This window comes from Anas platyrhynchos, chromosome 3, assembly GCF_047663525.1.
Source record: "Anas platyrhynchos isolate ZD024472 breed Pekin duck chromosome 3, IASCAAS_PekinDuck_T2T, whole genome shotgun sequence".
Taxonomy (NCBI): domain Eukaryota; kingdom Metazoa; phylum Chordata; class Aves; order Anseriformes; family Anatidae; genus Anas; species Anas platyrhynchos.
In genome coordinates, this window is record NC_092589.1 from 101395624 (window position 1) to 101422780 (window position 27157).

The 27157-nt window shown below is 35.7% G+C and overlaps 1 protein-coding gene and 1 non-coding gene across 4 annotated transcripts in view; one reads left to right on the plus strand and one right to left on the minus strand.

The window, feature by feature from the left end:
• PXDN (peroxidasin) overlaps positions 1–27157 on the minus strand; it is an 81667-nt gene that overhangs the window by 29036 nt on the left and 25474 nt on the right. Inside the window, exons 3-12 of one of the 3 annotated variants that reach the window (XM_038176243.2) lie at positions 26234–26305; positions 18809–18880; positions 12225–12296; positions 11692–11763; positions 10218–10387; positions 8869–8986; positions 5690–5859; positions 4920–5192; positions 3453–3569; positions 2131–2289 (exon numbers count right to left, since the gene is read on the minus strand). In XM_038176243.2, coding sequence (XP_038032171.1) covers positions 2131–2289; positions 3453–3569; positions 4920–5192; positions 5690–5859; positions 8869–8986; positions 10218–10387; positions 11692–11763; positions 12225–12296; positions 18809–18880; positions 26234–26305 — 1295 coding nt within the window. Of the gene's footprint in view, positions 1–2130; positions 2290–3452; positions 3570–4919; positions 5193–5689; positions 5876–8868; positions 8987–10217; positions 10388–11691; positions 11764–12224; positions 12297–18808; positions 18881–26233; positions 26306–27157 lie in introns of those variants that run through there. The other 2 variants (XM_072036405.1, XM_072036407.1) reach the window with 2 other exon arrangements.
• Positions 6542–6613, plus strand: TRNAE-CUC (transfer RNA glutamic acid (anticodon CUC)). The gene has a single exon. It is a non-coding gene; the product is annotated as a tRNA-Glu (tRNA).

Genomic DNA, 27157 nt, shown 5'->3' on the forward strand with positions numbered 1-27157 from the left:
AATAGGAAATTTCCCATCAATTTCTGCCATAATTTTAAACTTTCAAGTTTTAAATAGCAACAACAGAGATTTCTCGGATGATTAAAAGCAAAACTTTCCAGAACTCACTCAACTCTAAGTGCCCCAACTTGATCTGCTGGGGTGTTAAACCTTCACAAAACTGCTGTGCATCTGAAACCAATGAGCCCTGGGCCTTAAACATCAACTGACCTTTGATTTTAAGGGCAGAGGGTGCACAACAACCTAATTCCATGGTGAAGAAAATTAATGCATTTTTAATCCTAATTTCCTTCAAATCCAGATGGATGTAGATCCAGCACTCAGATGAGTTTCATGAGAAGTATGTACAAGATTATGAAGATGCTTACAACTGTATTTCTACTGGAACATATCAGCACTTTGCAGGGAGGAGGAATGGGTCTATGGTTCTACCAAGAAGCATTTGGCCACACAGCCTGCTACCAAACAAATCTGGCCTTGGTGTTAAAATTGTTTGTACGGTCTCTTGCAAACGAAGCATGGTTATTAAGGAGTGGAGACAATTTCAAATAAATTGTCTGCACTGGGATGTAAGTGTCTAGGAGGATGTGCGGTATGTCTTGTTGAGGACAAACAGACTTGAACCTTTAATCTGTATTCATTAATACAGATTTAGCCACAGTGAGCACTGACCAGACATTCCTGAGATGAAAAGTCCCTTTGTTATAAGCCCAAAGGAAAATGTTTTCTCTTGTTGCACAATTAAAAATATCATTGCAATGAATGTATGGAGAGCTCCAATTTCAGGAACATACATGTAGCCTTCAATCTTGTATCTACTATCTTTTGATGACTGGATTTTGCAATCTGAGTTGCACAAAATTAATTTTATTAAACTTAAATTCAGTGAAGTTTAACACAACTGGAAACCCTGGAAACCCATAAAACTTTTTAAAATAGTTTTGTTATGTTGAATTTTAGCCAGCAATTTTATGTAGGTGAACAAAATCTGTACTTTGACAAATCAATCTCCCATTATTATTTTTAACTAAGAAAAATCAATGGATTTTTTTTTTTTTTTGGACAGATGTCTTAGTTTAGGAAAACTACAATACTCTTTTACTGAAAAACTGTTTTAGATATGGTCACTACCAAGAAAGTCTTTTAATTAACTGTTTAATCTCCTTCAATGTAATTTAACACCAAAGTACTTAACTAAATTATAAATATTAATATGATTCTAATTAATCATGGAAGTAGCTTACTTAGAATTTACTTGAAAAAAAAAAAAGAAATTGTAGGTTTTTTTTCTGTGTTAGCTTATTTTAGGTATAAGCAATGGCATTTCATTGTGAAAGTCATTCTGGTGTTGTAAAATAAACCGTTTTGTTTCTGGACATTGAAACATTATGTTAATAACACTATTTAGTTAACAGCATAGAGTCTTGTAAGAAGTTAGTCTAACATGCACACAGAAAAAAGACAACATTTTCATAGGAAAAAATACTTTCACAAGCACAGGAATACAGTCATCCACAAAGCAAATCTCAATTCTTTAAAAACAAAAGTAGATCAGATGAACCTGTTTCACAGAATACAGTTTGTTCTAAAGAAATGATACTCTGTTCAAATCCTAATAAGTATCCATACGTTATTTATTAAAAAACACCCAAAAACTTTTTTTTTTAAAAAAAAAAAGATATGCTCAGAAATAATGATGAGAAATGTGAAATATGTGCAACACCCTGAACAACAAATTTTCTAAATAACAAAAGATATAGTCCTGTTTTAACAAGCTCTTATCAAAAAAGGCCAAGCTTAATTACAAGGCTATGTATTCTCCAGATGACTTTGAACTAAGTCTGTCTGGGCACACTGACCCACATGCTCAATTTATAAGAGCTAATAAGACACCTTATAGTGCAAATCCAGCAACCTAGAATTACTGTAATATCCAGTAAAAGTTCTAAATAAAAACCCAAGCACTGGGTTTATTTAAGCTCTGCTTCACAAGCTTTTTTACTTCTAAACTAAGATAAATTTAACCTACTTCACATTCACATACATGCCATACTATGCCATCAAAAATGATTAATTCTGATTCTTACATTTTAGAAAAAGAGAAGAATAAATAAAATATGGAGAACATACCTCTAGGCTGCACAGTCAGGTATACAACAATCCTTTGAGATCCAATAATGTTGACAGCTTGGCATTCATACTGTCCCTGGTCATGCAGGGCTACCCTGGAAATCCTTAGGGTACCAGAAGATAGAACTAAATGTCTTCTGTCAACAGACAACTGGCCTCCTGAAACACAGAGCAATAGCATTTTGCTCTTTACAGCAGTACAGAACAAAGTCTCTTTGTTTCAGAAAAAGGGAAATCTGGAAGTATTCAAATTTGATAAAACATTGGAAACAAAAGTTTCTTAAAAAGACAGAACTGGTGAAACCTTGAATTCACAGAATATAAACACACAAATATATGTATGCACACAGTCATAATCCTGATCTCTTCCCCTTCTCCTTTTGTGGCAGAGAGAAGTATTTCCATTTAAGGAGCATGACAAAGCATCTTAACAAGAAGGCATCAGAAGAATGACAACAGCTATTACTGTTAATTTCATATTATTGTTAAGTATGAAAGACACTCACAATTCATCTGCCTAGACCATCTAGACAACCAATAGAAAAATACATACAGCTCTGAAAAATTGAATATAATACAATACAATACAAATGAAATGAAAGGCACAACAGTGTCTGTACCCTGTTCTTCCTTTCTGGATATTTCATTTGATTGGAGCAACCTTGGCAGAGGGAGAAACAGGGACATTATCAGCATCAAAATGATCAAGAGTTTGTTAAAAATCTGCTTTATGTACCATAATTTAGAATTCCTTAGGAGATGCTTTTCCTTCTAGAGCTACTTCACTTGACTCAACTGGCATACCTACTTACATACAACATCCGCTAGAGTATTTCTTCCCACTGCATTGGGCTCAATGCCTTTACAACCCCAACCTGATACAGCGGTCAGCAGAGTATTCCTGTGTTCCCAGTGTTCCTATCGATCCCCATTAAGTGACAGAAACACAGTACACAGAATTTGTACTGATGCCAGGATAGACTGTTCTGGTTTCTGAAGAGGGCACATCCAGACTTATTTTAGATATCACCAGTGATGGTCACCTCGATTTCTGTAGTAAATTGTCAGTAATAAATATTGCCACATGTGATTTGGCTTGCATTTCTTAAACCTTTATTAGCAGGAATTTGTGATGGAGACATACATTTTAGAGACTCCTTTTTACTCAATACTGAAGAACACTTGGACAACTAGCTTCTGCTGGATATTTTGCCTTTTCTAGCTAAAGCAGAAAAAGATGAACCCCATGCATTTCCTTTTGATTCAAGTGTCATTACAAAATCTATTCTAGCAGATTAAAAGTACGTCCAGAACAAATTTACCTCCTTTTGTCCAGGCAATAACGGGCTGGGGATAGCCTTGTGCTTCACAAGGGAAGTCAACAGTTTGTCCCTCAATCACCGTTTTGTCTTGAGGTGTGACAGTAAACTGAGGTAGAGCTACAGAAGAGAAAATAAACTGGTAAAAAAAAAAAAAAAAGAACTGAAAAATATATGACTGTATGAAATTGCATACAATTTCCTGCATGATGTGAAAAGCTCATATTGGTGGGAAATGGGATGCTGGTGTTCTGGTGTTTTTACATTCTATTTAATGTAGAGCTGAGATTTAGGGCAATATCTTATGCAATAGGAACATCCCCATTACATTGTGCCCTGGTGTCAGTGAAGGTCTCTGGTATCTATTGCTGTATAAGATACACAGTAAGACTTAAAAAATGTAACATGGAGTGTTCCCTAGATTAAAAATAGTTTCTTCTTTTTCTATCTTTCAAAAATTCCTCAGCTAAATTATGAAGAAAATGTAACATAGTCAAAACCCTCCTTAGCTGTTTTGTTTGTCTTTATTCAGAAGGAAAACAGTAAGTGGAGTGCAGGACAATTTCTGCATCATGACATTATCAGTGTGAGAAGGAATTTGTTCAGCTCTCAAAACACAATAATCCACTGGTGAATGATAAATGAACAAAACACATGGACAAGTTATTTTGTGTAGCTTTAAAAACTGAACTAATTTACAAAGCATTTGCAACCTGAACTGTTTGTCAGATCTTAATATCTTAAAACAGAAATTAATTTCAATTGCTCAAAACATTTTGCAAATAAAAGTTCCAGCATTGAAATGTTTGCAGAAGAAATATTCTCCACATATATGCATATATGGTTTTTTGATGCTTTTTCCTTAAAACACCTTATATTCTTACTACTGACATGCAATACCAAAGTTATTGTGGTCACAATTCTTTAGGAATTCTCTGACTTTCACTTCGCAGAAACGCCTCAGCTGGTAGAGTGACTGTTTCCATGAAACTCAGAAAATGTGCCCACATTCACCTGGCTATCTACAAGGGAAAGGTACCTCGAAAGGTATACTCGAAACTCCATTCTAGTACTCCTGGTATAAATCCTAAACTCTAGGACTGCTACTTGTTACAGAAAAAAAGTACACAAACTGGAGATTGCATGTTTTATTCATACCAGCAAGCTGGCAAAAAAATAAAACATTGCATGTTTTATTCACACCAGCAAACAAAACTATAAGCATTTCAAAACACAAATGTTAACTTCAGTAAATAATCAATGGAATTTAACTTTCAGAGCATTAGTAAATATTGTCTTACTCTGGGCGAAATATACGGCAACATTACTATGGTTATATAGTGTAATTAAAAGAAAAAATCCTTACGGTTTTAGTTTGGCTATGGTGATTCCAAAAAAAAAAAAATCATACTTGAAGTAATATACTCTTCATAATATGTTTTACAGCATGTCACTGCAAGTAATACTCACCTTGGACTATGATGTATGCAGTTGCATGGATATTATCTATGCTGTTAGTTGCAAAACAGGTATACTCTCCGCTGTCCTCCTGCTTCACATTTTGTATGTAAAGTCCTCCTGATGGAGTTATCGTGATGCGAGGGTCACTTGGTAAAGGGGTTCTGTCACCTTTGGTCCATGTAATTCGTGGCTGAGGGTGCCCAGTTGCACTGCACTCCAAGGTAACACTCTCTCCAACTAATACCTCTGTATTTTGTGGGTGAATCACAAAACTTGGCCTGGCTGTGAGAAAATAACAATGCCTAAATATGACTTTTAGCTGAGAGTACTAATTTGGCTGAATATTGAAATAGTTTGGGGAACCAAGTTGTTTTGGTTTTCTATTTTAATAATAGCTCTGTTCCAATGTACCTCTAATCTTGGTGCAAACTCTGCTTGCTTTAATCCTAATCTTTTTTCCTTACCCCCACCCCCCCTTTAAAACAATTATTAATCATATCCTCATTTACTGATGTTTAGAGACGTAGACACTGAGACCCAGAAAACAATCTGGCTAAAAGGTGCTATGGGGTGCTCAATAAGAAAGAAATTACTAAGTATTTTTTCCCAACGGTATATATACATTTAAATGACATTTTAAGTTCACCTGGTGGTGAGTATACAAACAAAATTTGTCAATGTCAAGAAGATACAAGAAGCAATACATCTTATTCTTAGCAATCTTATTAAGAAAACAATTCTCCTTAGAAATGCAAAATCCAGACTTCGTTTTTTTTTACCTGGTGATCCAAAGTATCTAAGAGTAACTTCCTGAGTTTTCACTTCTCCAGCCACATTTTTTGCCATGCACTGGTAAATGCCCTGGTCTGTTTCTTGAGTATTCTGAATCATTAAGGTGCCATCATCTAGCAAGTTTAGACGGGAATCTTCTTTCATACTGAGCTCATTACTGTGAAGAAAAGAATCTGCTGGAGTTAAACCTTTAAATCATGAGCACAGAAAACTGTAAAATAATAAAAACTTAAATATATTACCCAAAATAAGTGGGAAAAAAGTTAAGTTTTACCGTGTTATGTAAAATAATAGAACTTTTAGTTTTCTCCTAAAGAGAAGAAGAGTACAAACAAAAAATGAATCAATTTTGCTTATGCAAGTACTACACCTTCAAAATGAAAAGCCAAAATATTTTTATGAGTAAAAGCCTATGGGGAAAAAAAAAAGACAAAATACCTGGTCTCATTCTCTTTTAAGAATACAGGCTGTTCTAACCAGTAAATTGATTTCAAATGTTTCCACTGGAAGTATACTAAGTTCAATACTCAAAATATGTTCTACTAGAAGAGGAGTTAGTTGCTGAAATTCCTGGTGCCAAGGTCTCTCTGGATTTTTCAAGGATCACTTATGAACATGATTGTAATTTGCTTTGGCTTGAAATGTAAATTAAAATTAGCTCATTGTGCTATATCATGGGTACAGCATTTCTGTGATACGATGTAAGTATATTTAGTGCATTTTATTGAAGGAAATGTTTCTTACTTCATCCCTCACATGATGAGGAAAGCACAGAAGTGGGATGAGGAGCTCACTCCTTGTGTACAAAACGCTGAGCAATTATTTATGCACCCCATCCCTCCCTGGTGGTCTAGTGGTTAGGATTCGGCGCTCTCACCGCCGCGGCCCGGGTTCGATTCCCGGTCAGGGAAAAGTTTTTTGATGGGCAGAGGCCAATGGGATGAAGTCCAATGTGGCTAAGAGCCAGGTCCTGCAATTTGGCCACAACTACCCCATGCAATGCTACAGGCTTGAGGCAGACTGGCTGGAAAGCTGTGCAGAGGAAAAGGATCTCAGGGTGCTGGTCAATGCTTGCCTGAACATGAGCCAGCATTGCGCCCAGGTGGCCAAAAAGGCCAACGGCATCCTGGCTTGTATCAGGAATAGTGTAGCCAGCAGGACCGGGGAGGTGATCATCTCCCTGTACTCGGCTCTGGTGAGGCCACACCTTGAGTACTGTGTTCAGCTTTGGGCTCCTCAGTACAAGAAGGACATCGAGGCCCTGGAGCGTGTCCAGAGAAGGGCTACGAAGCTGGTGAAGGGCCTGGAACCCAAGTCCTATGAGGAGTGGCTGATGGAATTGGGCTTGTTTAGACTGGTGAAGAGGAGGCTCAGGGGAGACCTTATTGCTCTCTACAACTACCTGAAAAGAGTTGTGGGGAGCTGGGGGTTGGCCTCCTCTCACAGGTGATAGGACTAGAGGGAACGGCCTCCAGTTGTGCTAGAGGAGGTTCAGGTTGGAAATTAGGAGATATTTCTTCTCAGAAAGAGTGGCTAGAAATTGGAACAGGTTGCCCAGGGAGGTGGTGGAGTCTCTGGTCCCTGGGGGTGTTAAAGGAAAGGTTGGAACTCGTGATTAGGGATGTGATTTAGTGGGTAATATTGGTGGGTAGGGTGATAGTTGGACCAGATGATCTTGAAGGTCTTTTCCAACCTTAATGATTCTGTGTGATTGCTGATCTACTCAGCATTCAACAATTGCTCAATAGGTTAATGCCTTTTGACTGATCTTGCCATATTCAACTACCTTGCAAAGAGTTTTCTCTCATTCATTCAGCCAGGAAACAAGCCAGAATCAATAATCCCACACCCCAAGCTCAAATTTCCTCTTAAAACTCTTTCATATGTGTATTCCGAATAAGTTTTCTTTGTTTATTATAAAAAGTACATGAGCCAAAGAAAATTTTAATGAAATAATTACACCATCCAAGTTCAAGGCTCTGTTCTTTGCATACTCCATAAATGCTCTACCCTTGCCTCACGCAGGGATCTTACTGAAATCAGCCTAAAGCTACAGAAACAGGACTCTATGTTGTTCCATTCTATCAACAACTAACAAACTAAAATGGTTCCCTTATTAATATATAATGTGAAAGAATTTGTTTTCCAGATCAAGTTCTTCATTTGTGTAAGAGAATTACTCAGCCAAAGTCTGATTAAGCTGGTGGTGAACTCACAAATAACGTGCCCGCTGTAAATTCAGGTCAGTTTTGGGGAGATGATGTGCTGCTGTGTGGCTAGTTCAGCTATGTTCAGCGTGGCTCTGCTGGAGCAAGCTGGGATCTGCTTGCTCAAGCAGCCAGGGTTGCTCATTGGCTCCCAAGGGACACACATCCTTTATAGACCCTACCCTCCTAAACAAGGAGAAGCATTTGAGCAGGTTGCCCAATGAACTTGTGCCATCTCCAGCCTTGGTGGTTTTTAAGACCCAAATGATATAGCCCTGAAAAACCTGGGGTGTTCTTGTAGCTGTCCTTGCCTTGAGCAGAAGGCTGCACTAGAAATCTGCTGAGGTTCCCTCTAACCAGAATTACCCTGAATAATCCTGTGACATAGGCACTTGCCTGCCTTGGGATTGATATCCCCTTTTCTAGGATGAGCTACAGCTCAGACAAAAGTTTACTGCTTTGGAGCTGGGGTTCAAGGAAGCCTCTGAAATCTAACTCTTGTCCAGCTGGAGCCCTTTAAAAAAGCAGCTATTGCTCTGCCTCAAAATGTAATATAAACAGACCTAGGCAGCATATGCAAACACCAGCTAAGCCCACAAACCACATGTGTGACATGTCCTTGTTGGATTCTCTGGTACTTACATGTAAGTGATTTACAGTTTTACAGTTGTGAGCAACTTTGTATGTATAACTACAGTTGAAAAACTTACCAATAGTATTATATATATGTAGTCATAAATTAGGACTTTCTAAAATCATCAGTTCTTGAGAGTTTAGAATTACTAATAAAACAGATCTGGGCCATTATTACTCCATATACTTCTTTTTATTATAATATGTTTCTGCTGTTACTATTCCATATGTTAGCACATAATGTGTATGGCCATGCACCCAGAAAGGTACACACACACAGACAAACATACTTACATCAAGTTTCTCTATTCCTCTTTTAAACTTACTTGTTTCGAAGCCAGATAATTTCTGGTTTAGGATTGCCTTCAGCTCTGCAAGTGAAGTACACTGTATTCCCTGAGGTAACGTCCACATCCTGAGGCTCTGATGTAATTCTTGGCCTCTCTGTATCAAAAATAAAATGTATAAGGAATCCTTACTTGTTTCAACACTTCTAAAGAATGGTAAATAAATATTTTTTTCTATATACCTTGTAGAAAAATATTTTCCACAAGTGTTTTAAATTAAAATATTTATAAGCTTAATCAGGATTAAACAGAGTTTTCTTCATGTAAAAGTGACTGCTGCCTTTCTGACCTCCATTGTTTCCTAGGAACTTTTAGCAGACTGGAAATAGATTGTGCAAATTTGTATCAGGTTCTAAAGTAGCTGTTTTATTTATTTGAACAAAGGCTCAATTTGCTTATGAGGAACAAACTTTAAAGCAGCAAGCACAAGTGCCATTTAAAATAACTTCCTCTAGATTAGTATCAGTGCCTAACCTACCTCCTACAGAATAATTTGTCCAGCTTGCTTCCTGCAGTTTCCATATTCAGGCTGCTTAGATGTGCAGAGAGTTGGGAGGATGCCGTGTGAATTATTCTCACACCAAATCCCCTTTTACTATCTTTTCCAGGAACACTGTAGACACTTATGATTATAATTCCCCTGATCAGAATTATACCCAACATATAAATAAAAGGTCAATTAGTTATTTTATATCTTCTGAGGCAAACGCCCATTGCACGGTGGAAAACCTGCTTTATGGATTCAGAAAAGGAGAGGTGCTGAGGCCTGAGCCCTGCGGTGTCCATTAACCCTGCAGTGACAGAGGATTTCAGTGCCCATATAGGGCATATAACCCAATAAATACAGATGATTGTAAAAGAAATCCAGTGACCTAACCTAACAAAGTCAGCAAGAGTTTTAACAATAAATTCTCTGAAATTAGAAGCAATTATATTTGTTTTCATTCCTTCTTCTCCTTTATGTAAAAGGGAATATGGGACACCGACAACTTTAACATAATACCAAAGACCCTAGCTGACAATCAAATCTGAAATATAAAAAGGAAAAATAAACTTCTTCTGGATAGTCACATTTAGTTTCTTAATGACAAACTCCAAACACGTTTCATTATACTTGTTTCATTAAATATAGGCTCAGGGGTAAAAATGACCAATTCTGTAGGAAGAAGACAAAAGATTGGGAAGGAACACAGAGAGAGTTCTGGAAATACTCAATATTAACCAGAAGCAGTCAGTGTTACCAAAGAGAACAGAAGAACAAATTCTAATACAGTCTGGGTGTGTTTAACACATTAATTTGCCGCTTCAGCACGAAGCGGCAAACCCACCACAGTTAAGTTCCTCTGGTGTTATCGTGGCCACTGATCGTCCCTGGATCCTTCGTGGATACTCGCAGGTAGCGGCTGCCTGGGCATTTCCTGACTCCGCATACGTCTTCAGCAGCTCCGCTAGCCACAGGATTTCACAGTCGCAGTGAAGAGCGTTTGAATCCAAACGCCTGCACAAAACACGAAGTGGCCACCGATCTTATTAGCAAGCTTGGGCTATTTACAGACAGAAGGCAATCTTGAATGCAGTTGGTGGTCACTCGCTTGTATGCATTCTGGCAGTCTATTACAAAAGTGCATATAATTTTTACTGCACGGGTAGAACTGTGTTCAACCTAGCAAGCATATGAACAAGACTTCTTTTCTAACTCCACATTCAGTGAAAAAAACTGAACTTATTCAGATGTTGTACAAACCTTCCTAAAATAAGCAGCATATACAATTCTCCCCCCATTTTTTTCCTGCTTAATACTTGTTCATGCAAAAGGATCAGTTAACTTGACTTTTTTACAACTTTCCATTTTGTTGGTAATGTAACTGAGACAAAGACCCACAGTTGTATTTAAGTGCTAAGCTTAATAAGTTGCTCATTGAGTTCAGTTAGTAACCTCCTGCAACAGGAGCCTATAACAAGATCCATAAATTCTGTTGACTTTTTCTAGTTACTATGTGGGACATTGTGCTTTCTAGTGGAAGGCCCTGTAGGAAAAAAAAAAACAAAAACAAAAAACCCACAAGTATGGTAATCTGTACCATTAAATATATGTACCATTAAATATGTATACACTGGAATAAAAGTTGCATGACAAAGTGACTTTAGTGTATATTTGGGGGTAGTTACCTTTTTGATAATTTTGACTAACATATTGACTAATATATTTTCACTATATTATAAATATAGAATATATATTATAATATACATGTTTTTATATATTTATATGTGTATTTATAATATATTTATAAATACATGTATAATATATAAAATATATAATATATATATTTATAATATATATTTGTACTGTATAAATGTATAAACATAAAGATTATATTATATTTAATAATATATTAGAAAAGCAATCAAAAGAAAATATCCAAATAATCAGATACTAAAGGACATCATGTAAGGATAACCTAGTAAGACATAGACAAGAGGGTAAAAAGGAAGGAGCTGTTTTGTGTATTATTTAGTCTACATAACAAAGTTCTGATAGTGAACAAGACCATACGTCTACACATAATTTGAAGACAGTAAACAAACAAAAGGAATTAGTCACTAGAGATGGCAGGATATGAAGCAATGGTCTCACTCTATGTAAGTAAACAACTGCAGCACCGTTTAGGAACAATGATTTAATATTTAAAATACTTCCATAACGAAATACTTTGTCAAGAAAGATAAACTTTGCAAGATGAGATACACTATAATTAGATTATTCAAACTTTCTTTAGTTTGATAATAGTTCAATTTACTTACAGTCTCTTCATAGATTCTAAGTGACTAAATGTTCCAGGAATCAAATGAGCTATTCTGTTGTTATGCAAAAATCTGTCAAAAAACAAAGAAATATGCATGTAATAATTCAGATTTTGACATGTACACATTTTATTTATATTATTCTTAAAGTTAATTCATGGAAAATAATTTTAGATTTTTTTTTAAAACCTTTCCCAGCAATTCACTGACTGCTAATTTTCACCTAATTTCTAAGGTATATTTGTTGATCCCATATAGAGAAAAGAAGCCATAGAATGATAAAACAACTAAAAAACTAAAATGGAGTTCAAAAGCATTCAAATGAGCAACTCAAAAAAAAAGTCATTCTGCTAAGGTAAGCCTGAAAAGATTTTCTTGGAAAAAGTTACTTAACAGGTAAAATAAAATTTTTAGCCTAGAAATAATTTACAGGATGATAAGAACATTATTTTCTGATTTTGAACATTTGATTTTATTCAAACAAAGAAGCAAGGTGACTCTTCTGCATCTTACCCCAAGGTAAACAAACTTACAGCCTTTCAAGTTTTGGAAGATGGGTAAAGGACTCAGGTTCCAACGTTTCTATTTGATTAAAGTGCAGATACCTGAAAATATGTCAAATAAAAAGAAAAATGCTGAAACAGTTTCCTTAACAAAGGTAAAATATTATAAAGCATTTTGCTACTGTTTACATGTTTTACACATCTAAATGATGACCATGATGCAGTGGCCTAACCTTCTTTTGATATTATCTGAACTCTGTACTAGAAAATGAAAAATACAGGAAGTCACTAGCAAGAAAGTTTAAACACCGCTATATATCATGTGTGTGTGTGCACATATACTTGCAAAAAAACTGTCTGATGACCTTTACTTTGGAGATTTTGGAGATACTACTTTGAGCACTCTTTTGCAAAGTCTGGTATGCATGACTATGCATCCTTGCATATATGAAGAAAACAGTATTTTAATAGGGAAATGTTGCATATTCTTTTTAAAGATATTTACAGTTTCCAGTAGAATAATGTATAAATTGAATATTTCAATAATAAAGAATAAACTGAAAATTTCAAGATGCTGAGAATGCTATGAATTTAAAGCATTTAAAGCTACTAGGTCTCAACAGCTCAAAAGACAAAAAAAAAAAAATAAATCATAGCATAAAACCTGAATCAGTCCTAGAGAAAGGGTTCCTAGCAACTAGTGTACAATTAACCACCACAGCTGTGCTCTGGTTGATGCTCTCTTGATGCTCATGTAAGCTCTTAATATTATACAGCAATAAATACATACAGCTATTAACCCCATAACATGGATAGAGTGTAATGGAATGGGGTAATCAACCAGATTATTAATCTGCAACTGGTATGGCAAAAAGGACTTCAAAGGCAGGCTCATACCAGTCCTGGCTGTGAGCACTGAGCTGTGTAGATACCCCACAGCTTTGCAGAGGAGAGAACAAAAACAAATTGATGGAATTGTGAAAATGATTTATAGACTTCAGATCCTTATTATAACCAAATGTATCCTTTAAAAGTTTCCTGTCTGACTGCTACCTCTGACAAACTTGGAACATCTGGAGAGATTGTATATGTAGCAATCACCATGGGCTAAAGAATGATAAAGCCCATCACTTCAAAACAGAGAGAAAATCTCAGACCACCCAATCTTCTGAAAAATAAATAAATAAAAAATCACACAGCACAAAAAGTAGGGAGAAGGCGGCCATGGGAGCTCCCTTGTACTGCTCTGCTCCCTGACCTGAGCTGCACGGCTGCACAGTGCGAGGCCCAGAGGAGATGGCCGTGGATGCTCTCGTTCCGGCACAGGCTGGAAGACGTGTGGCGTGCTGATGCCAGGCACGTGCCTGGCAGCCTCCCAGCTCCCTGCCAGCAGCACAGCCAGAGCACAAGCCAGTGAGCAATGCCAGGCAGCAGTGAATGGGGACAGCAGGAAAAATAAATAAAAAAGCCAATAAAGCGGCATGGATGTGATCAGACACATCAGAGTGTCAAGCCTGCTTACTGCCAGTGCAACGTGTGGCCACGGATCATTGTGAGAACAGATTTTGATCCTGTTTGCATAAAGAAACAAGAAATGTGTAATCATGCTGTGCCTGCCAGTCTTCAGCTCCGTTTTGAAAATACTGGCCAGCTTCATCTAAATTAAAAAGACAGACATCTCAAAGGCAGAAACCTCCTGCAAATGTCATTCAAATCAAGAGTGGAGAGAAGAGTGACCCCGACTAGGTCCAGTCCTGCAGAAAGGCTGATGGGACAGGGACGGTGCCTAAGCCTCAAGGCACTGCTCTCCCACCTCCACCGCACCAGCAGCTCACAGCTAGACAGCAGCAGGAGTTGTGACTTCTTCTAAAGCAGCTTTGCTTTTGGATAAAAAAAAAAAAAAAAAAAAAAAAAATTCCAGGCACCATTTTTTTCCTGTACAGAGAGCAGGGTGGTTTTGTTTTGTTTTGTTTTGTTTTGTTTTGTTTGTTTTTTCCCCCTGTTTTAAAATAGTTATTTGTCTTTGTATTTTTATCATTCAAGTATCTCTTGTATTTCTTTGGCACTAACAAAGCAAGATTTGTATGCATGAGCAATACCTCTAACTAGAACTAACTAATAAAGGTGGGGAAAACAGGCACACTGAAGCACCCAGTACCTTCCCCACGTCTACAGATCAGAAGTGATATTAGCAAAGACAGAAAAAGAGAGGGCACCTCTCTCAGACTGTTTAAGTGACACATATTTAATTAAACCCAAAGCAACACCTCCTAACTGCTGTTCAGTATTCCAGTCAACAATAATTAAAGATGTAAAGGATAGCTTTTGTGCACGAAAACTCATTTATTTTTTCCAACCAAATTAATCAGTTTAATTAAAACAATACCTCTGTTACAAACCTTGCCTTGTTTATACTCTCAGATCATCACAGATACAACTGCAGTGATCCAGGCACTGGAGCACATTGTAACTGTCAACTTTACCTCATCAGAAACCATGCTGACTGCAGTAGCACAAAAATCAAATAATGAAGTTCAGCTAGGGAATGCTCTGAACTGCTTATATGCCTACTTAAGCAGGGCTTTACAGGCTTTTAAAGGTCTAAGCCTTTTTTGAGGTCTCACGCTATTTATGAACAGAATAAGGTGTTAAGTATGTAGACAACAAATGTAACTGCAAAAAAATAGAGGCAGAAACTAGACTGTATTATAGGTCACACATTATAAGTACAATAGAAAAAAAAGAATAAAAAATTCCTGGCTGCATGATCTACTCTTAACTCACATTTTATCATTTAGTTTACTTACATTCTTTTTTTGTATGAACCACAGTAATGCTTTTTTTTTTTTTTTAATGGATTTTATTTTTTAATTAATATAAGAATTTCTCGGGACTGGAAACTCATCCAGAAGGTAATCATATTCAAGAAATAATCTCACACTGTCATGCCTTTATAGACATCTTTTATATTCAAAGTGTAACAAGCACTTGAAAAAAAAGCAGTATGATGGAATGAATTTGGTATTAAAATACTTTCATACTGCAAATTAAAAGAAAAAGCATGCAAAACTAGTTTTTAAAGATTTTTGTGTTTTCCTTTTTTATTTTTTTTATTATTCTGAATTTGATATCAAGTAGGAAACAGAAGGAAAGGAAATATTTAAAGAAAAAAAAAAAAAGAAACACCTAGAGGAAAATAAAGATTTGATCAAATAAGCACAGCACAGTTTTTTTTTTCTTTGTTATCATTAACCTTGGAGGATGAACTGTACTTTAAATTCAATATTGGTGGCATTTCTCTTCTTCCACAGGAGTAAATTTCAGATCCTATCTTCCTTCATAATATTATTGTAGAGGATTACTTTTACCATATATGCCAACTGTTCATTTCCAATAGTATAGCCACTTCTTTGGAAAGTACTTAAAACTCATTAGTAACATATCAATTATGTTCTAAATAAACAGCTTGTTTGCCATTTTGATTATTTGAAAGAGAATGAACAAACAGATTTTCTTGCCCTGCTCAGGCATATGACAAGAATTAACAGCTTAAACCACAAGGACAGAGATTCAGATTAGACATTACAATAATGGTATAAAGTACTCAAACAGAATGCTTAAGGAGATTATTGAATCTGTTACTTAAAGACATTCAAAATAAGGCAAGAATCCAGCCATTTACAATGCATGACCCCAGCTAATCTTATTGTAGAATAATAGTTACTGTACTTCACATAACCCTCTCTCAAATTATTTTATTTTATTTTACTTTATTTATCTCGTTTTCCCTACCATAAGCATTTTAGCAGTACACCAAGACATTAATCAAGATCCACTGTGTTAAATCTACATAAAACCTCACGTTTATGCAACAAGCAGGAACTCGTTGTAATATAAAACTTTTAAAAAATCATAGCAGCTTTTGACACCAACTGAAAATTGAATTGAGGGAAATACGTAAAATAAATAGAAGAAGCTGCATCACGGCATGTAAGATAACAATTTTATATGTTAATTTCCCCAAAGACATGTATATATGAATACAATCTGCAGCATAATTCTAGCAACGTCTTACAAAGAACAAAAATAGTATGTTAATGTGAAAGTTAAAAGAAAATGAGAAATTAATATTCCACTAAGAATAAACATTTAAATAATTCTGTGAGTATCTGGGACTCCCACTAGCTGAGGACTGCAGAGAAAGCATGTTGTACCATGAAAATCTCTTAAATGAGATATTGAAAATATAGCAGGAAAGCCAACTAACAAGTACATGCATTTGGGAACAGACTGAACTTAGAGCTCAAATTTACAATCCAATACCAAAAACTCGTAACCTCCCAAGCCAGGTATTTGTGATGTTTCAGGTGGGAAGCAGTGGTCTATGACTAGAGGTCTATGCACTAGTGATGTAGGCATAGAGAGGCAGCTTTGGTTTCCTTTCAGGCACCCTGGCTGACTTCATTCTGCTGCTCCAAAAAATACAGATTTCCTGCAAGTTTATGTCATATTTTTCAGACCCAAACATATATCCTGCAGGTTGAGAAGGGTCTAAACTGGTCCTAAGTAATCACTTTTAAACAAATGTCTTTCTCCCTCCACACTCTGCAATGGCTGAAGAGTTAGGCAACAAAATATGCATGGCTCAAGTTCTCAGTGTGTTCAAGCACCCAAAAAAATGCCAAGTGTTCTCAGAATTTATTCTACCACAAGTGAATTTCAAGGTCTGATTCAAAGATCTTATTGTCCTGGCAGAAATTTCCAAGGAAAAAGATATTTCTACTACATCAGCAGCAAAGAATTCTGTCGTGGAGGTTTAGTGGGATACTGCCAGCAGCAGTATTTGCGGCTGCTTTTCTTTTCTTCCTTTATACATGCAACAGTCCTCTTAAATCAAACTGTACATACAGTTTCTCTCCAGTATTACTACTGAAGAATGAAAAAAAAAGTATAATTATATTAATTAAAAAGTGCTTAGTGTGCAGTTTAATTAAAAAAAAAATCAACGGTCAGTTTCATTCTGTTTCATTGGAGCACAGGAAATTACTGTGAAACACGTGTGTTCTCCTGAGGTGTGGAGCCACAACCTCTCCTCTGAGAACCTGAGCAAGAAAGGAAAAGAGCATTTGGCTGAGCCAGTGCATGCAGGTTGCAAAATGTCTTTTGACATTTTTTGTGCAGGTCACAGTAGCCTGAAACTTGGAAATGTCATACCGAAGAACTGACACAGTCCCAAGGTGAAGCTGGAGAAATTGGGAAGGTGTTGTTTGGTCTTGTGAACACAGTATCTTTCCAAAGATAATGTGATAAAACAAGATCTTGTACAGCCAGGACCTATTTACGAGACTCTAACTTTGTTTAAAATTTGATTTTATGTAGAGTAACATTGAAGTGATTCAATAAATATACCTCAGTGTTTAAAATTCTACACAGAAAACAAGAATTGCTATTAGCATGCAACTAAGCCCTACCAGTTGCTGTCAATATGCTGTAGTAATCATTTCTAGAGCAGGAGGAAGAGGAAGAGAAAGGTGTTAAGGGAACAAATGACATTTATATATGTTTTATAATCATCACTTTTGTTTTGTGCAGATGCTCTTCCTTCAAAAGGCATCAACTGCCTTCTAAAATGAGCTTCCATGATTTGTACACCATCTGAAGTATTATTTTACACACTATGTCCACTAACGTCTGTTAGAGGTTTATACTAAGAAGGAAACTGGTACATATCATAGTAGAAGAGATTTTCAGCCCCCAAAATTCACGTGCTACAAGACTTGTCAGTTTAGAATTGTTATTTGGCAGTCGGATTCTGAAATAGCGATGCATTTCTGTCTCCTTCTGTTTTTCTAAACATTACCGTCATGCATACTAATGCTTTTTGTTTATAAAACAAAACATAGTTAAACCTAACAGAACCAATACAGTCAGTTCTTGTAATGCTACTGCCTGCATTTTCATTTTCAGCAGAGATTTATCTTCGGTCATTATAGAGGAAAAAGTGAAGGAAGGAAAAACTAATCAATCTAGACGACAAAGATTACTGAAACAACTGCATTACAAACAATGAACTTTCTTACTTTCTAAACATCTGTATATGGCAATCATTAACATGTATCAATAATAGTAAGGTCTTAATTTAAAATCTCTAATTGTTTATAAAATATAACAATACTGAGATAAACTTCAACAGACCAATTCAGCTTTAGTTACAATAAAAAACAAAGTAACTGCTGTAGTCAAAGGAATTGCAATATTAAAAAACCTACAGAAATGAAATGAAAATCTTTCTCTAAGCAATACACATTAGTTTTCAACATTTTCCACAATTGTGCTCTTTCTTTGTCAAAGCTATTTCATAATGTATAGGGACACAGGGAATGCAAATCCCCAAAAAAAAAAAAAAAGACAAACACAGAAATGAGGAATTTGACACAGAGATCAATTTTGTTTTTCCACATGTCCACATGCAGGTGATTACGGGGCTCTCTGACTAACAACCCATTGAGGGCAGACATGCAAAGCATGCAGGCAGGATGTATGGATCGGAACGTGCACTTTTCCTCTGCAGGGGAACCATGGAGATGACAGCACAGAAGAGAAAAGGCACTTACAGTTGTTCTAGAGAGGCAAGTCCTTTAAATGCTTGCCTGTCAATTGACTGGATTTCATTCTTGTACAAATAGCTGAAACAAGAAACAATCAGTAATATTAGTACACAAACAAGAGCTACATGAAGGTGGAAAAGAAGAATTAAGTTGACACGTGAAGACAGTTTTTCCACTACATATTAGGAAAAAAAATACAAAACAAAAACTAAACACATACACATAAAAATACTTTGTCCTTGAGAATTCATCCCAAATGTTTGCCAGGAAAAACAAAAGTCTGGGGCCTTGTAGGCTGTCACCCACATGGTCTTTGGCTTCCCAGTTCTCACTGTTATTACTTACTGCTTCTTTGCCCCTCAGTTTCTTGGTAGGTTTGCCAAAAGTCAAAATAAATTAAATTTAATGGGGCAGAATTGCATCAGGCTGCCTTTTCCAAAACACACCAGGGTTGCCACTGGCCTCTTGTTTTCTTTAAAACATTTCATCTGAGTACTGGTACAAATATTCATGTTATGATGGAATTTGTCTTTTGACTCAATTTAGAGAACAGTGAGAATTTCGATAACTCCATCTGTGTCACCTTTTGAATAATTACAAAAGAAAAAAGTACAAGTCAGAAGATTGCTATTGCATCAATAAAACAGGATTGAATATTTGTTTTATCATTTATAAAAGATGGACTTTAGGTTGCCACTGATAATATAATAAAACAGAATAAACATATGCAGAGTACCAGTATGTTCACAAGTGATATCCATAATTTTTCCACAGAAAAAGTCCACTGGTTCTGGATGGATTAATGTATGTGCTGATGTTCATTAAGCTTTTAACATTAAGGACAGATGGTTTAGCGAATATGTTTGAGAAAAATCACACAGTTTAGCTGATAACTTCAGTTTCTGCATGGGGAGTTTCTGCCACTCTCTTTTTGTGTTAGGTTAGGAACAGGTTCTCAGTAAGAACTTCCTCACAATTATTTGACAAATGGTTTGAAATTGAGTTAATCAGGCATGGATGTCTATGAAAAAGGGATGACGAGACTTGGTACCACAAATGGCTTTATTAGCTTTATTAGTAGTGTGTTTGGCTTTGCTATTGTTACCGCTTTTGGTTACTTACTAGAAACACCGAAAACTTCTTTGGAACTAGATGATCTTTAAGGTCCCTTCCAACCCAAGCCATTCTATGATTAAAGCAACAGATAAAATACTTGCCCTGCTGGAGCTGGTGACAGCTTTTACACCGACTTGAAGGCCAAAACTTTACAATAGTCCTTAACAAGAAATAAAGTTGTAGGCATCTGATGGTACCTCAAGACAACTTTGGGGGATGATATAGTGTCTTTCCTTTGAGTCTTAAGTTTTCCACTTGACAAGGTCTGAACACAATAATAAATCAATAGTCCTCAAGAATTCAAGAGTTCTCAATTACCATAGACATGCACCTTAACAAAAAAAGTACAGCTCTTCCAATGACAGAATAACTATCAAGCAAAAAATTGTGAGGTTTTAGAAATGTCCAAAATTCAGAACAAATTAAACCAGAAAAAATAATACCATCAACTGAAATGCCTATAAAAAATAGAAAATCATTTGAAAAGAAAGAGAATAAGTGTATCAGGCTTATTTTGGATGTGGGATTAGTTTTTCTTCTATTTGGGGAAAAAAAAAAAAAAAAAAAAAGCAGAGAAACTAAACCAAAAATCTTTCATAACCTTTCATTCAAATGTGTGTTTAGACTAGTGTGAAATTTACCAACTCATTTGAGTGTCAGTAATATTGCATAGTCATTATGATTTTGTATCTGTTTAATTTTCCTGTCTATTCAATATTAAATTCCTACCTTTTTCTCCAGTGAGTATTTTAAATACACCATTTCTTCTCACCGATTAGAAAATTTCAATGACTGAACAGCCAAAGTGCTATTTACCATTCATAATACACTCTGTCTAGCAGTTTGGAAATTCCTTATTCCTCTGAGTCCTAAACTTCTGATCAGAAACAGGAACAAGACTTATTTTAGATGCCTTGACATCTTAAGGCATCTTGACATTTGCATTTTGCATTTGAATTTGACAAATTTTATTCAAGAAATAGAATGAAAATGACTCCCTCCCCCCCCAAAAAAAAAAAAAAAAACAAACAACTTTTATTAGTTTGCTGCAATTTTTATTTTTTTTTTTCTGGAGACCAAGTAACGCAGAGTGAAGAATAAGGGTCAGTTAGTGAAAGACTGAGAAAATGGCTTTGCAGTTTTTCAGACATTTAGCACCACAGTGTTGGGAATTTTTTGTCCACATTTGGAGCTCTTACCAAGCCCTAGTGGTGGGACTTTATTCAGGATTCAGCTTTAAACTACAATTTTTTCCGTGTTGATCAGAAAACCCTCAAATTCAGGACAGTCAACTGACCTCAGTAAAGCATGTTCCTCAACCACAGAGAAACCTCAGCAACACCAAGGCTACAAAAAAGTATATCTGTCCTGTGACATACAATAACCACACTTTGATTTAGTTGTGTATATGTTTCCCTGAAAGTATTAACAGAAAGACAAAAAATAGACTAACCTAATGAGGAAATGAGGAGAGAGGTGGCAGAAAACAAAATGCAACTCAAAAATATTTGTCTTTCTAAAATGCTGCTTTGTCTAAGTAGGAAACTTTGAAAACATTGCACTAATTTTAATTCAAAAATAAAATAAAACATATTACTATTATTTTTTATCACATTAGCAGAAAAGTGATCTAAAGTAATATTAGGCACAAAGTCATTTATTATTTGATTTACCTAAAAGATTGATTAATACAACTAAATCATTGGAGTTCTTTAGAGGATGAATAAACAGTGAATTAAGATGACAAGGGAATATCTTCTATATGGATATTAAATTATTTTCTGGCAATTACTAGTGTTTTCAGAAGGGTTCACAAAAAAATAGCTCTTTACAGAAATGCAAACAAGGCTGATAGTGGCTAGTTACTGGTCATAGACTTGGGAAATGAACAAATAGGTAATCAGTTATCAAAAAATTAGAAAAAAAAAATAGTGCTTTTGTTTGTTTGTTTGTTTAAATCTGTTAGATTTATGAGAAAAAAAATATTTTTTATGGACTATATAAAAAGTCATGTCAGCATGAAATGCGGAGAAATGAGATCACAAATAACGGGAGGTGTTGAAGAGAAAAAGTACACGACCGTGACAGCAAAAATGGCAGAAGGCACAGAAGCACATGTGATGTAGTGTGATTTTGGGAAGGGTGAGGTAAGCAAATCTGCAGTTTGGCAATCCTACAATGGATCTTCTATTTTGCACTATTGCTTCATTCACCAAAAGCAAAACAAATCTCACTGCATGTTCCCTCTTGGTATTTCCAAAATTGATATGTTCCATGCAGTCTCAATTCCCATTTACTATTTGCATAGTGCAACTTCGTCACGTCTGATTTCTGACCTTTTCATTTTTTTATTAAACGAACATGCCTCAACATTGTTGCCAAAATAGTTTTTATGCTCCATTTTTATTTTTGAAACTGTCCCCCATGATATCCTTATCTCTAAATTGGAGAGACATGGACTTGACAGATGGACCACTACATGGGTAAGAAATTGCCTGGATGGTCAAGTCAAAGAGTTGTGGTCAACAGCTTAGTGTCCAGGTGGAGATCAGTGAGGAGTGGTGTTCCTCGGGGGTTAGTGCTGGGACAGATGCTGTTTAACATATTTGTCAGTGACATTGACAGTGAAATTGAGTGCACCCTCAGCAAGTTTACTGATGACACCAAACTGTCAGCGTGCTGGAGGGAAGGGATGACATCCAGAGGGACCTGGACAGGCTTGAGAGGTGGGCCTGTGCAAACTTCATGAGGTTCAACAAGGCCAAGTGCAAGGTCCTGCATATGGACTGGGGAAACCCCGAGCACAAATACAACTTGAGAATGGACTGAGAACAGCCCTGATGAGAAGGACCTGGGGATGTTGACTGATGAGAAGCTTAACATGAGCCAGCAGTGTGTGCTTGCAGCCCAGAAATCCAAGTGTATCCTGGGCTACATCAAAAGAACTGTGGCCAGCAGGGTGAGAGAGGTGATTCCCCCCCACACACTCTGCTCTTGGAGTCCTGCACCCAGCTCTGGGACCTCCAGCATAAGAAGAACAAGGAAGTATTAGGAGTCTGGAGAAGGGCCACAAAGATGATTAGACAGCTGGAGAACCTCTCCTATGAAGAAGGGCTGAGGGAGTTGGGGTTTTTCAGCCCAAAGAAGGGAAGGCTTGGGGGATTTTCAGGGATTGTAGTGATAGGACAAGGGGTAATGGTTCTAAACTAAAAGAGGGTAGTTTTAGATTAGATAATTAGGAAGAAATCCTTTACTGTGAGGGTGGTGAGACACTGGAACAGGTTGCCCAGAGGAGCTGTGGATGCCCCATCCCTGGAAGTGTTCAAGGCCAGGTTGTATAGGGCTTTGAGCAGCCTGGTCTAGTGTTCAAGGTGTCTGTGCCCATAGCAGAGGGTTGGAACCAAGTGATCTTTAAGGTCCTTTCCAACTCAAACCATTCTATGATTCTATGATTTCTATCACTTCCTTCACACTAGCTTCTAGTTTACTGCTCAGTAAAATACATTCTCTTTACATGAAAAGTTCTCTGTAATTGCTAACCTATATTTTACATTTTTCCATATCTCCTCCCCAAATCATTTCCTTTTTTTGTCTTAACCTCACTCTTACCACTACTGATTGCAGATCTTCTAACATCTTATACATCAAAAGCATATTCCTTCAATTCCCAATTGTCCTCTGTTTTGTTGACTTTCAGGATCATGAAGGATCTTACACAGTTTCCACAAACCTGCCTATAGCTATGTTAAAAGGCTGGGTAATTTTTCTTTCTCCTATTCCAGTAATAACTAACTCAGTTAACTGAATAAGCATGAAGTTGTTCAGTAAACTGAACAAGTCAGAGGAAGTCAATTAAATATATTCAGTGTACCGTATACATCATGGAACAACATGCTTGTATATGTAGCAGCAAAAAATTACAAACATTACCAATTGTTTTGCTCATATTAATACAACTTTATAGAAGTTTATTTTATACAGTAGTGTTTATATTGTCCTTTGCAGAAGGGGGAATGAAAACATTACACAGAATTACTAAAGTGCGGAAAAAAAATATATTATGGATGAGGTCCAAGCTAATAGTGCTTTTTTCATCCTTTCTAAGGAACCAGATTGCCAATACTAAGGTAAATGAAATAAGAATGGCAGAAAGGCAGAAACAAACCTCTTGGTTTCATAGCAAAACAAGGATAATGACATATATTACTTTCCAACTTCGGGTATATGGATTCAGACAAATTATTACCACAAACAGCACAGCAAGATCATGAAAAACTTAGACTTATAGAACTTCAGAACATGTTTATATAACTGTAAAAAATTCAAGTACATCAAGAAAAAGAAAGCAAATAATCCTAAAAAAATAAGCATCCAAAATCGTATGTGAATAGTTTTGTTTTTATAATTTAAAGACCAACTTTTACAATTTTTTCTTCAGACAGATAATTCTGAAAATAGGCACACCTCATAAAGCTATAAGCTCAGTTTCAGAAATGAATAGTACAAAAAAGCAGTTGACAATTCTGAGGCTTATTTGAGATTTCCTTGGAAAAGTTTTGTCTGAAAGCTAAAACTGATCTGCAGTAAACACACAGGAATGGGCCCTGATGTAGATGATGTATAGATTGGCTTACTAAATTTTTATTATATATGCTGTATTATGTTTTATACTTGTATATTTTATATAGCAGTATATATTTGCAACTATTTTATACATACTTATATAAATGTATGTAAGTATTAATAAATACATTTTACTAAATCAAAGCCATTGAGACATGACAGACTTTTTAGAGCCTGTGAAGCCTAAATTTTCAAAACCATCTGCCACCCAGTACTTCAGTTCTCATAAAGACACATGTAACACCATGGGCTAATAATATCATTTTGTGAAATAGAAGAATACAAGTTGTGTTCCTATACAAATATTCATAGGATCACGCTACCCAAACCCACAATTATTCTGGATGATTTGGCTACATAATATTAGATTCCAAACAATATTATAACTTTGTGGAAATAATATAGTCTCTCCCCCTAATTTCTACTTCAGTTGACTGTATTGGGGAAAAAGTCTGTTTTGTTTCCTTTGTTCCATCGAATACACTTAGCATGTGCTTACTCAACTGAACTTTTCACAGCTAAACTGTATTCATTTCGTACATTTGAGCCTTCTGTGCTGATATCTGTTCAGTACCAGCACTTTTATAATGCTACAGCTGTACAGTCCATTTATATCACAGCCATCAAAATAGGCAAAAACATACTCTTAAAGTCTATTTTTTAAAAATGGGCAATGATTTAATTAAGAGCTCACTGTAATTCAGTGAACTACCACGTTTAACTTTGTTTTCAAATCTTACAGTGAAGAGGAAAAGAAAAACTCTTCCTCTTAGAAATGTAGGTATCATTTAATACACAGTATTATAAGTATATGAAATCAAGCATATTATAACATAGTTAACTCTTTTCAGTCTTATTAAACTGAATGGAGAGCATAGTTCAGTTTTATCTCAGATTTACTACAGCTTTGCAAAAACAAGCATGTGAAAATAATGAACTAGTTTGAACAGATTATTCTAATAATTAGAACAGCTACTTCTGCACAGCTGCTGGCTATGGAAAGAAACCTAGACATCCTGAATTAGGAGACTTTAAGTACTCCACTACTAGATAATTTGTATCTCAAGTTACAAAGCACCAGATTCACCACACAAACATGTCCTGTAAAAATAACGGATCGTCATGAACTTTAGTAATTTATTAGGGATGCTCTGTTCAATATCCTCTTTCCTCCATTTCTATGGAGAGTACACAGCTTTATTACTGCAAGACAACACATATAAAAATGAGACCAGGAAATTTGGGGTGCTCTTTGCTTATCTGGATAATTAATACACTTGATATGTCTGTTAAAATCATTTATTTATTTTGAATATTTATTACGAATATTTTATTCTCAAAATAAACAGGTTGCCTGAAGACATAAACCTTGTGGTCAATCATATAGGTAGTTTTTCATTTTGTTTGGCTTTTCTCTTATTTCTAAGTTACATATGTTTAACAGCAACTAGTAAGTCTTTCAAAATCTACTGCATACAAACAGATGTTGAAGTCTAGAAAATTTCAAATCACCTACTTACAGAAATGGGTTCACAGTTGTCCCTGCCCCACAAATTAATTTCACTAATTTTCAAAGCAGTTTATCACCTTAGATAGTAAATCAGATTAAAACTCAATATCAGATTAAAACGCTTCCCAATAGAGAAGTTCAGTTATGTATTGATACAAAAAAGTGATATTAATTTAACTTACAGATATTTCAGATTTTCAAGATCTCCAAATGCCCCACTAGGTATTCTTTTAATTTGATTGTTGTTTAGAAGCCTATGAAAAGAAATAAAGAAAAAAATGTTTTAGCATACAAGAACAGTATGAAAAAATGTGTAATAGTGTAAATGTAGCATGAAAACGTAAAAGAAGTAACAAAACAAAAGACTTTTTTGCTAACAGTAACTGCTAGAAGAAAAACTGCTAAGTGTTTACAAATCCTCAGTCACTGCCTTGCAAGAGAAAAGTCTGGACAAAATAATAAAAAAAAAGTCTAAAAACTGAAATAACGTTGCTTTTTGTAGACACCTAAGATGAAGGAAAATAAAATCCTGGTGCCACAATTACACAGAGGGCTGAATTTGATAAAATTGACATTATCAAAGAATTGTCATTAGCAGGTGCATTTTCCATGAATATTTCTCACTATTCTTCTATGTACTAAGGTCTTCACATCACACACGAACACAACTGTCTGCATTCACAAATGTGCAATCACCTATCAGAAACATGCTTGCAGCCATTTCAAAAGTGATGTTTGAAGGAAATACAAAGGAAATACTAAGGGAAAAAAACAAACAAACAAAAAAAAAACCTATAAGGCCCATATAGTGTTATGGATGTGTAAAAAATGTCTTTTACAAAACATGGTCTTCTCTTTACATACATACACGGTAACCGAGATCTCAAAAGGAAGCTCAGTAGGAATAAAACTTTCCAAATTCTGCCATCCTGGCTGGTATTACAATAAGAAAGTTCAAAACATTAGAAACAGAGCTTATCAAATATTTTTTAACTGCAACACATTTGAACACCTGAACCTTTGAACAGCTTTGTTGTGACTACATATTACATCATATGTGATATTACAACTAAAATATTTATCACAATTTAGAAACAATGATACAG